We start from the raw sequence: 11,712 nt of genomic DNA on the forward strand, positions 1-11,712 counted from the left end.
TCAGAGTATGCCAATTATGTTTCTTCCGGGAGTTCATATCGAGTCCGCATCATCTGCATTAACTCAAAAGAGTATCTTTAGAGTTAACGCGTTTAGATTGTTTGATTTTAAATGGAATTAATCTAGTCACACCCTATAATTCAGGAGTACTTCAATATCAGTGTAGATCTAATCCACACAAATCTTAAAGCGGATTGAACGAGATTCTTTTCTGAGTTAATGTAAAGGATATGAATTCGTCCATATCCAGAATATTTATGTTCAAGTACGAAATAGAAACGGACCGTTTGATCATAAATCTACTCTTTCAATATTCGTGTGAATTCTGATCGGATAGTCTGGATCTAAACAAGAATAAAGGTGAAGATGGATAGGATATTATCTATACGTATCCAAATATGTATTTGAATTTTTGTGATTTAAATATTCAAATATGAATAATTTGCAAATACAAATGCATATATGATTTATGCGGATACAGATACAAACAATTTCAACTCCATATGTGGATACAGATACGAATACAAATGATAATTATCTGGATATATGTATTAAAATTTTGAAATTTAAGAAATATATCAAAATTCATCTAGTTTATAATTTTTCATATAGATATATTAAAATTTTGAAGTTTAAGAAAATAAATTTGCAAATTATTTCACAATTCATGAATAGTTCGAAAAAAACCATAAAATATCTCGAAAATTCATCTACTTCATCTATTCGTTTAGAAAGATACTAAAAACGATTAAACGAATACATAATTCCCAGATGTTGTTGCTATGCTCTATAGAATATTAAATCTTTGATTATAATAGTTTAACCGGTGAGATAAATTTTATTAACGAATAATTTTAAACAACCCCAAATTTACGTTTGATTTACGATTTATATCGTTCAACCCCGAAAATTAGAATTTCAGGTTATCGAGTAAACAAAATCAAAAGGAAGAATGATAACTCTGTCTAATGTTGCAAATTGATTGGGTCCAAATTTCCGGCCCAAATGAAATGCTATGAGAGAGGGTTCAAATGCTTTCATTTTTTGTGTCTCCATCATGTCTCTATTTTTTAAAAACTTTAATAATTTAAAATTTAAAACTTAAATATCAAAATAAAACCGTTAGATATGATCTACATCATTTTATTTATGCACATGTAAAGAATTATGACATTTCAATTTTATTTTGATTGTCATCAAGAGCTTGTAAAAAATGCACTAATTTGAATGATTTCTAGACGTTGATTTTTGAACTTATTGATTCACATAAAAATAAAATTGAAATGTGATAATTTTTTATGAGCACATAGAGAAAATAACATAGATCACATCTAACGGTTTTATTTTGACTTTTAAGTTTTAAATCTTGAGTTATTAAAGTTTTAAAAAATGGAGGCACAAAAAATGCAGGCATTTAAACCCTCCTCGTGCCAAAGTTTGTTCCTTTCGCGGTTCGCTGCTGTTCTCCACCTGTCTTCTCCCAGCTTTTAGATAGACAGCGAATTAGAGCGAAGCAAACCAAAGAAGCAAGGAAGGAAGCAAACGAAGACAGACATGACAAGTATAGCATCCTTCATTTGCACTATTCTCTCTCCCTCCCTGGCTCCCTTCCTCTCTCTCTCTCTCTCTGGATTGCCTTTGCGGGTCTACTATTGTTGCTCTTCACCTGTTTGTTGCTTTGTCACAGAGAGGTAATGATGCTCCACATTGCAATATTCTTTTGTTTTCCTGTTCTATACAGTTTAATTTAAAAGTTGAAGTTACCTTACCCACTATCCTATTAACATACATATATACATAATTACATATATATACAATTATTATAGAGCATTTTGCTTTAGTAATACTGCACAACCAGAATATTACTGAATTGAACCAGCTGGTATGCAATTCCTGATTCAGTTTGCACTTCTTCCACTATATTACTTTGAAGATATAGATGTAGATAACATTAAAAAAATAAAAATATATTATGAACTTAGAGTCTGAGGCCACAGCTCTGTCTAGTCAAAGTCAATAGACAGAACTCATGTTTGGTCCATACAAATAACAGCACTTAACAGTTCCATAGAAGTATAATGCCATACAGAAAATAATCAGGGCTGTGAATTTTGTATTATATTTCATTCTGTCTTCTATTCTTTTTTATTTAGTGGAGGAATTACATAATACAGAAGCACATGGACAAAGTCACTCAAAGGGGAGCGTAATCACAAAAGGAGAGCATGTCCAATTGGTTCGGAAATAAATCTTCTAAAAGTTCAAAGGAGATCCAACCAACCCGAAAAAGAGTTCCTTCTCTCAACTTACCCCTAGAATCCCACTGGCACCACCCAGATATAGAGAGAAAGAAACTTTCTCTCTCTAAAATGAGTTTAAAATCCGTACAAGAATCTTTGACAAAAATTAGTAGGAGCAATACCTTTAAAGGTATATTCCAGAGCGTCCATGACCCGAACGAAGAGGAAGTGGTACAATTGTTACGCAACCAGCTCATCTCTGAGGGCAGGTTGCCTGAGAAATATGACGACTATCATACGCTGTTACGGTATAAGCTTCTAACTATGTGTAAACTTTGTGGTGAATTTTTTTTCATACAAGTATGTTAAACTTGTGACTGGTTTTAATATTGACCTGATGCAGACAGGGACAAAGCTGTCTTTATAGGTTAAAGTATGCATTCCATTTTTATTGATCGCAGGTTCCTAAGAATGAGAGCATTTAATGTACCGAAAGCAAAGGAAATGTTTCTAAATATGGTTAAATGGCGTGAAGATTTTGGGGTAGATGCAATTGTAAAGGTAAATATACTTCCATCAAATGTTTATATAACAATACTTGTGCAATTAAACAAGAAGAAATTAGTATCTTTGGTTGGTATTGAGTTGTATAAAATTTTTATTCGTACTATTTGTTATGTATAGGATTTCAAATTTGAAGAGCTTGAAGCAGTCAAAAGATGTTATCCACAGGGGTTTCATGGGGTGGACCGGTATGGCAGGCCACTATACATAGAGAGGATAGGCCTAGTCAATCTAAACTCTCTTCTACAAGCCACCAGTATAGACAGGTACATAAAGTACCACATAACTGAGCAAGAGAAAACCCTTAAATATAGGTACCCTGCTTGTTCACTTGCTGCTAAGAAGCACATAGCCTCTACTACGTCAGTGTTAGATGTGAAAGGAGTGGTAAGTGGTAAAATTACACTTCTGTTTGTAGTTATGTATATATGGTGCCTGTGTAAAATAAGAACTATTATGTGTATAATATGATTAATATCTATAAAAAAAATTAAAACTTTCCCTTCATTTTTACTATCTGTCCCTTTGGACAAGTGGGGAGGTGTTGTTCGTGTGTAAAACAACTGACAATAGAGGGTAATAGGGTACATTGTAGCTGCATCTTTTATTATATTATTGCTTTATTTATTATTTTTAAATTAATGTATATAATTAGGGTCTAAGCAACTTCTCAAAACCAGCTCGAGAGCTCTTCATAGAGATTCAGAAAATTGATAGCAATTACTATCCAGAGGTAAATTATGTGACCATTTCTAGTTTCCTTTTTTATTTTAATGATTCCACAATTGGAGTACCTACTTTTAAATTATTTTGTAACAGACGCTAAATCAATTATTTATAATAAATGCTGGATCTGGATTTAGAGCACTATGGAGAGTGCTAAAAGCTTTCTTAGAGGCGCGTACTCTCTCAAAAATACAGGTCCTTGTGATTACTTTTTGTTTTCTTCTGTAAAATTTTTGTTACTCTTTTTTCATATAGGTTAACTTATTTCATTTAACTTAAATATTACTGTTTCAGGTGCTAGGAACCAATTACCATACTGCCCTTTTTGAAGCTATAGATCCAAAGTAAAAACAATTATCAAGTTAATTTATAACCCAACCTTTTGTGTTCATTGCATGATATGACAGACATGATATATTTTATAGGAATATACCAGAGTTTTTAGGTGGAACATGTACCTGTTCAGCGAATGAGAGATGCTTGATGCAAGATAAAGGGCCCTGGACTAATCCAGAAATTAATCACCTTCTCGAGGTGTAAATGATTATCCCTTTACTTTTATTCTATCAAAGATTACTATCTGTAATATGAGAAAATTATTTACATGACACTGATCAAAATACTTCCAGTTTTACAATTTAATTTTCCAATTGCAGGAGGTTTTCCATAAAGGGAAGAAGTTTATTGAGGAGAGAATCAGTGAAGAAACAAGTGTAAGAAAAACCCTGCATGCTACAATAAAGAAGTAGAACTACATAAAAAGAATAACTACAGACATCTAGATCCAAAAGAAAAAATTATATAGAAAAACTTGTAACAATATGACTCTGGTTCTACACTCTATATTTATCTTTGTTAGTTGTTCTTGGTTAAAATAACCTATGTATAACTGTAAGTTACTTGTTTCTTGCTAGTTTATGTGTGCAATATTTATATCTGTGCTTTTATCAGGATCCTTCTGGTAGGCACTTAAATGGTGCAAGAACGCTAAAAATGACAGCCGAAGAATATGAGGTGCTATTTGTCGATTCATCTGTTGAACGCTAAAAATATCATTATAATGTTATTACCTTCATTGTATATCTGGATCAATCATCTATGATTTTTTTTTATTGGAACCAAACCATACAGGCAAATGGTAGTAGCAGAGGTATATCGTTGAATATTATTAATGAGATTGAAGGCTGGCTCAAAGACACAAATGAGGTATAATTTTATTTAATTACTCGTATTTTTGTCAATGGATGGTTTTAATTGAAGTAATTGAGACAAGTCTCTGTTTTTTTTACCTGCCTAGATATTGCAGAAGCTTTTATTGAAGCAAGAAGAAATGTCTACTTTTGTTGAAGATCTAAAGAAACTCGCTTCAGTAAGAATTTTATTAGTTCTCTATTACAAATTGCATCACTATTACTTTCACTTTCATTTTTTTAATTTTTATTACTACTTTATTACTACTTATCTTTATTTTATGATTGTGAGTGGGCTTCATTTCTAGCCTACCCCAACTTGTTTTTGACTAAAGGCTTGGTTATTGTTGTCTCTATTACACATTGCATTTGACTTGCTTGAACATTAGTCTAAAAGCCCATGCATAAATCTCAATGGTTCAACAGTTCCTGTATTTTCAATTAGCATTAATCTACAAGTTTCTGGTATTATGAATTGCTTCAGAAGAATTTGCATTTTAAGTATGAAAAAGAAACCATTTGCGAAACAAAACTTCTCTTACGAGCAAAATAACCTTTTCTTTTACTTCATGTTGCAAACAGGAGGCCATGTGAATGCAAAACTAAGAGAAGATTTCAGGCTGCTCAGCCAGAACTTTGAACAACACCTACTATTTTATCATAGAAGGTGTATATGAGAATTAAATAAATCAATAATTGATGGCTTTGGAATATATTTAATATTTGTCTTTTATTGTTTGACCAATACATTTCTCGCCAGAAAACTGTTGAAGTTGTAATTCTTTTATAAAAAAAATACAAATAAAGCATCTCTTTTCTAAATTGTTGAAGAATCAGTGACACTACCATTGCTTTGTTTCTTAAAACACTGTGTTTTTTGTAGGTATTAAAAATTTACTATTGATTCTCCTTTTATCTTCTTAATTTTGCACAGTTTATATTAAGGCACTCGCTCTTTGATCAATGGTTTTGTTTGGCATGCCTGACCCATGACCATGAGTTTCTCACGGGAAAAGATTTTAACATAGCAGTTTTAGCTTCATAGAGCGCGCGAAGATTATAGAATTAAAAAAAGCGCATATGGTTGACTATAGAATCAAAACAGCTGCATATGATTGCACTGCATGAGCCAAAACGGCTCTGTTAAAATCTTTACCCGTTTCTTGCTCAATTTTTTTTTGAAAACTTGGTAGTAGCTATCAAGATTTGTGAGGGGAATCAAACTCTCGACCTTTGGGTATAACAACTTTAGGACATTTTTCTAGCCAATTGTGCTACCTCCCCTTTCCCTTTCTTGCTCAATCTGTACTAGCATTTACATTGGTGATTGGCGCGTGTTTCAAATGTAACGACCAATCGTCCATTCTCGTTCAAAGCGCATTTGATATCTTCATTTGTTTTGATCTGCCAACGGGTATCAATATTAAATTTCAGATTGAATATCAGTTCTTTGATCAAATATTTTAATTTTATATATTTTTTATATTTTTTTACGTATAGAAGTCTTAAATTATTTAAACACGTACTTGCTACACTTACCCTCTACATGCAAATTGTACACTCTTTTTTTAATTAGTCGTGATTTCTTTTTATTTTTTAAATGTCATATAAGAAAATTTTGAATTGATTGATAATTGATTGGTCATATCTTCATTTCTTTATTTTCTTTATATTCTTTATATTATTTAAGAAATGTTATTTATTATTTAACATGTCATTTTGTTTGAAATTATTTTATGAGAATATGTCAAAAAATCAAAAAAATATATGTATTTAAGAATGTTATTTACGTATAAATGTCATTTACTATGTTCTTTGAGAAATATTATTTGTTTTTTAGTCTAAATTTTTATGAAAATATGTCATTTTATATGATTTTTTTATTCTTTTATAATATGTCTTTGTTACAACTTACGGGCACACATTAGTATTTTAAGATGAGAATGACCTCCCGTAATACTAAATTTATTTTTTAACAGTAATTTTTAAATGTAAGTACCATTGTTAATTTGTTATTGGAGATGGTGCTCGAATAGAGAGTTGTGAATCTTATATATAAATTAACAGTGAAAACTCTTGTAAAATATCCTTTACTAAACATCTCAATTTAACAACCCACGTCGTAGGTAGCTTAAGCCTTAAATATTAGGGTTCTATATGTTGTTTAGTATGTTTATAGTATCAGCCGAGTGAATAATGATTTTCAGAGCAAATCCTCTCTATATTAACTTACATGAAAACTATTATATTTGAATTATTCTTTGTGGACACATTTTTAATTATTTCTGAATTTGACAAATTGTATGCATTATAAGTTATTTATCACATATATTCAGGAAATTCATCAACCTTTGTTTATTTTATAAAAGCAGATATATAATTTGCATTATAAATGGACATGACAGAGACGACAAAAAAAAAATGAAAGCTTTTAAACTCTCCTCTCTAAATAATTAATCAAGCAATAGTTTGTGAGCTTTGGGCCGGGCTCAGTTTAAATCTTGAAATCTGTTGTCGGCGTGGATTAGAGGATATGGTCCATTGATGTTTTCGGATTCAAATCCGAGACAGCCTGTTAACATCCCGATCAAAGAACTATTTTACTGGGTAATAGAGGGTTAAATTTACACTCTCTTTTACATATTTTGCAAGTTAGAAGCCCCTGGCTAGGGTTAGGGTTTTCGTAACGAAATCGCCATGGATGCGCAAAGAGCTCTACTCGACGATCTCATGGGAGCAGGTTACACTTCTTCTCTTGCCTTAATTTTTTTTTTCCTTCCGATGGAAATTGCGAAATTTCGCGCTGGACCTTTGTTTTCGCGATGTTTCTAGGAATTGCAATTCTGTTTTTCCTTATGATGTTCTCGGAGCTGGAGTCCAGGTATTTTCTTTTGAAATGTAATAGAAGTTGAAAATCAGGAACTTGACTCGTCTAATCATAAACGAAGTAAAATTTTTCTGTTCCATTGTTAAAAGTACTGGCCAGTTCTTATTCAAGCATCTAAGCTCATTCTTGACCAATCACCAACTGAATTATTTAATTAAGCAAGCCATTAAGAGGTATCTATTGGCTTAATTCAGTGTAGGGATTTCGACTTTATTTGTTATATGTTAGCTACCTGTAACTAATCTGAGTTGTTTGATCTTTACTGTATCTAATTGTACCTCAGTGATAATGGAGGGTAAATGTAAGTGGTTATTTAGCAAAGTAGTCATTTTTCCATGCTGGAAGTACCAATTTGAATAATTTTTACTCCTTTTTTTGTTGCATATAACAGCTAGAAATATGACAGAGGATGAAAGGAAAGGATACAGAGAAATTAAATGGGATGATAGAGATGTGTGTGGTCCCTTTATGGTTCGATTTTGCCCCCATGACCTTTTTGTCAATACCAAAAGCAATCTAGGTACATTATTTCTCTTTCCCGGTGATTTGATATATCATTACTTAATACTAATTTTAAGAGTAAATTTCGCTGGAGGTCACTAAACTTTGTTCTTTGTTATGAATTGGTCACTCAAGTTTGATTTGTCCCTCCATGGCCACTGAACTTTTCATTTGTCCCAATAAGTCACTCTATAATTTTTCCATCCAAAAAAATAATAAAATGTAACTTTTCCATCCAAAAAAATAATGAAATATGCTCATTCCGTTCAAAATACTAACGGAATATGCTCATTCCATTCAAAATACTAACGGAAAAGTTACATTTTATTAATTTTTTGGATGGAAAAATTATAGAGTGACTTGATTGGGACAAATGAAAAATTCAATGGCTATAGAAAGATAAATTAAACTTGAGTGATCAATTTGTGACAAAAGACAAAGTTTAGTGACCTCTGGCGAAATTTACCCTAATTCTAATTTACCATTACTGGTCTTGATGGGATTTTTCTTGAATTTTTCTCAGGACCTTGTGAAAAGATTCATGACCATAAACTTAAAGAAAGGTGATTGGTGTGCCAATATTTTTCTATTGTATATTAATGTTATTTTGCTTAATTCCACCTATTACTTTGACAGCTTTACCCTCATTCTCTATAGTGAAAAATGACAGTTCCATTTGCTGGTATTGTCAAAGGTTTTGTCAGATTGACTGTAAAAAAATTTCAATGCCTAAGAAATATTAGTAATAGTTTATTTAATGTAGGACTCATATTTGATGTGAGGGCAACCAATGATATTTTGGAGTTCTCTCTCTGTACATAGCTAATATTTTCTCTTTTGAGGTAACCAACTTATACTAGGCTAACATGACTGTTTGTGCTTATGTAAACTGGTTTTATTTTGTTTCAAGTGATGGTAATATTCCTCTTTCCAAAAGAGAGGGGGGGGGGGGGGGGGTAACATAATGAAAAATGAGTACTTCTTTGTATATTGGTAAAGGAGTTTATGATGCTAAGCATAGTCCTTGAATAATAAACTCTTGGGTTATTAAATTAATATAAACAGTTTTGAGGAGTCACCTCGGCATGATGCGTTTGTTCCGAGATTTGAAGCTGATCTTGCACAGTTCTGTGAGAAGCTGGTGAGTCACATCTTTGGAGTAATACATTGAAAAAAAATGATTTATTCATATAATTTGAGACCGAAAAAAGTATGACTTAAGTTACTTTTGAGAGGGCTTGAATGTTTTGTTTTTGTTTTTTGAGGTAGAAATGGTTCTTCCTGCATCCCGAACATTAAGCGTTCTGTAACAGTGAATGCATCTTCTGATGTAGGTGTCTGATTTGGATAAGAAAGTACGTAGGGGACGGGACAGGTTGGCGCAAGAATTAGACATACCAACTCCTACTCTCTCTAGCGAGCAGTCTGAGCAACTTTCATTGATTGAAGAGAAGATAAAGAAATTGTTGGAACAAATTGAAGAACTTGGTGAGGCTGGAAAGGTTGATGAAGCAGAAGCCCTCATGAGGAAGGTCTAATTACTTTCTTTTTTTCATGTCAATTCTTTTCCAAGTTATGGTAAATTGAAGGGTATATAAATGCACTAAAATAATCTCAGTGTAACCTCCAAAATAATCATTGTTGAAACACATGAAATATAACTCAAGAAAAATGGAAAAAGATAAATCCGATTGTACCGTTTTAGATAGAGAAAAGTCAAAAGTATAAAGTACCTTTTTAAATTGCAGAGAGCAGATTTGTTATACTTTAAAATTGTTGTGAAGTTTCTCATGACTTTATTTATGTTTGTATTCTGTTCAATTTTTGTGAAGGTGGATGTGTTAAATGCTGAGAAGACGGCCATAATACAACCAAATAGTAAGATAACTGCTCTTATACAAGAGAAGAAAATGGAGCTCTGTGAAACATGTGGATCCTTTCTAGTGGCAAATGATGCGGCAGATCGGGCACAGTCACATGTAGCTGGGAAACAACACATTGGTTATAGCATGATACGGGATTTCCTTGCCAACTATAAGGTAATCCTGTAATTATTTGTCTGGAAGCTCAGTAATATTTCCTTATTTGTGTGTGTTGGCCATAGAGTACCCAACTTTTCAGATAGATTAATTAAGCTCAACTTGGAATGCTGTATGTATGAGTGCTGGTAATAACTGATACCAGAGTTTTCAGATACATAATACAGGTGGAAATTATGATTTCTTGAATTTATGTTCTATAAAGGTAAATTGTACATAATTTGGAATTGTTTTTAATAGTTTCCTTTGCAATTAGGAGGTTACATGTTCCTTTTTTTTAAATAAATGGCCATTTTAAGGTATCATATGGTTTTTGAATGCGGAGTAAACAAATTATCCCAATTGATATACTCTGAATCGGTATGACGCCTAGTTAGTCCTTTTCTTTCAACTTTTAGGCTGCAAAAGAGAAGGCTAGAGAAGAAGCAAAGTTAGCTAAAGAAAAGGAGGATGAGGAAAGGAAGAAAAGGAGAGATGAGAGAGAAAAGTCGAGAGAAAAGAAAGAGCCATCTAGGGAGAGAGACCGTGACCGGGAGAAAGAAAAATCTCGAGATAGAGATAGAGATCGTGACCGAGAAAGTGACAGGTCTCGTGATTGGAGAGGCAACAGACATGGTTATTATAGAAATGGGAGAGGTAATCATGAGAGGGAGAGGAACAGAGATCATAGGGGTAGAGATAGAAGCCGATCTTACTCTCCTGTCCGACGTGACCGCCGGTGAAGTCCAGTTTGTTATAGTGGCAAGAGAAATTGATGTTGTATTTTCAGATCATCAGATTGAAGAGGTATTCCATGGCTCTTCATTTAATTTTTTGTTATCTCTCGTGACCTTCATATATGAGTGTGTTTGAATTTGTGACTGTGTGCTTTGTTAAGAGTTCTGTTATGTTCTGGCAGCTGGGGTTGAAAACTTGAAATGATGTATGGACTTCGTATTATTTAAGAGGGAATGAATGCTTTTGAAGGTAGGTGTCACCTATTATTTATTATTGTTGCATAATACTGAGTTTTAGTTTGACTATATTTCTCTGATTTTATTGGTTATTCCCAATTAATTAGGAGTTGAGCTGTTTGTGGTCACACATTCTTTTTTAGTTGTTCTTTTTTTTTTTTGAGGAAATTGCATTGTTTTATTACACTATCATCATCATACTTTTCTTCAGTTTGGGACTGGCCAATTTTCTGAGTAATTCTATATCTTGAGGTTGGTACACTGTTCTTCTCTAATTTCTATACAAGATAAACCAAATAATTGTAGATCGGTTATTATTTGGTTATTCATTATCAATTGAGTTGACAGTTATAAAGGTATTATTAGTCGCAAGGCATCAAAATGGACAAGGAATATCATATCGACATATTGAAGGTAACCATCCTCTCTCATTTACATGCTAAAATACTCATGATTTAGTCATGGACCTCATGGTTATTTGAAAGGCTGTGGTTCATCTGGGTTTGTAGGCGACTATTTGTTATGTGCTAATAACACATTGTGAAGAGAAACCGCCTTTTTCTACAGTATTTTTTTTTAAATGCAAGTTTTTATGTGATTTTGGTTGCAAAT

General features: G+C 32.5%; 2 protein-coding genes across 3 annotated transcripts; both read left to right on the forward strand.

Annotated features, from left to right (window-relative positions):
• Nucleotides 1–1,436: 1,436 nt before the first annotated feature.
• On the forward strand, nucleotides 1,437–5,569 carry LOC144576346 (phosphatidylinositol/phosphatidylcholine transfer protein SFH11-like). Its single transcript, XM_078326709.1, has 13 exons — nucleotides 1,437–1,691; nucleotides 2,154–2,548; nucleotides 2,702–2,801; nucleotides 2,925–3,191; nucleotides 3,460–3,537; nucleotides 3,624–3,725; nucleotides 3,825–3,874; nucleotides 3,956–4,064; nucleotides 4,187–4,243; nucleotides 4,482–4,544; nucleotides 4,662–4,736; nucleotides 4,828–4,899; nucleotides 5,303–5,569. Exons 2-13 carry the CDS (start codon nucleotides 2,226–2,228, stop codon nucleotides 5,312–5,314), a joined length of 1,308 nt encoding a protein of 435 aa, XP_078182835.1. The 5' UTR covers nucleotides 1,437–1,691; nucleotides 2,154–2,225; the 3' UTR covers nucleotides 5,315–5,569.
• A 1,738-nt stretch (nucleotides 5,570–7,307) lies between these two features.
• LOC144576142 (LUC7 N terminus domain-containing protein) lies at nucleotides 7,308–11,298 on the forward strand. 2 transcript variants are annotated; one of them, XR_013518607.1, is made up of 8 exons: nucleotides 7,308–7,460; nucleotides 7,999–8,127; nucleotides 8,632–8,671; nucleotides 9,174–9,249; nucleotides 9,443–9,640; nucleotides 9,941–10,147; nucleotides 10,546–10,933; nucleotides 11,046–11,298. XR_013518607.1 is itself a non-coding variant. In XM_078326420.1 (7 exons), the coding sequence occupies exons 1-7, from the start codon at nucleotides 7,418–7,420 to the stop codon at nucleotides 10,867–10,869; spliced, it is 1,017 nt and encodes a 338-aa protein (XP_078182546.1). In that variant the 5' UTR covers nucleotides 7,308–7,417; the 3' UTR covers nucleotides 10,870–11,298. The 2 variants fall into 2 exon arrangements, 1 of the variants encoding a protein (XP_078182546.1); XM_078326420.1 differs by having other exon boundaries at nucleotides 10,546–11,298.
• Nucleotides 11,299–11,712: the final 414 nt, after the last annotated feature.

This window comes from Carex rostrata, chromosome 25 (assembly GCF_964058835.1).
Source record: "Carex rostrata chromosome 25, lpCarRost1.2, whole genome shotgun sequence".
In the NCBI taxonomy this organism is placed as follows: Eukaryota; Viridiplantae; Streptophyta; class Magnoliopsida; order Poales; family Cyperaceae; genus Carex; species Carex rostrata.

Excerpts from the sequence above, each read along its gene's own strand:
- LOC144576346 (XM_078326709.1), top strand. The coding sequence starts at position 2,226 with ATGTCCAATTGGTTCGGAAATAAATCTTCTAAAAGTTCAAAGGAGATC. Across the intron at positions 4,065-4,186 it reads AAATTAATCACCTTCTCGAG|GAGGTTTTCCATAAAGGGAA; the intron begins GTGTAAATGATT and ends TTCCAATTGCAG. Across the intron at positions 4,244-4,481 it reads GAATCAGTGAAGAAACAAGT|GATCCTTCTGGTAGGCACTT; the intron begins GTAAGAAAAACC and ends TGCTTTTATCAG.
- LOC144576142 (XM_078326420.1), top strand. The coding sequence starts at position 7,418 with ATGGATGCGCAAAGAGCTCTACTCGACGATCTCATGGGAGCAG. Across the intron at positions 9,641-9,940 it reads CAGAAGCCCTCATGAGGAAG|GTGGATGTGTTAAATGCTGA; the intron begins GTCTAATTACTT and ends ATTTTTGTGAAG. Across the intron at positions 10,148-10,545 it reads ATTTCCTTGCCAACTATAAG|GCTGCAAAAGAGAAGGCTAG; the intron begins GTAATCCTGTAA and ends TTCAACTTTTAG.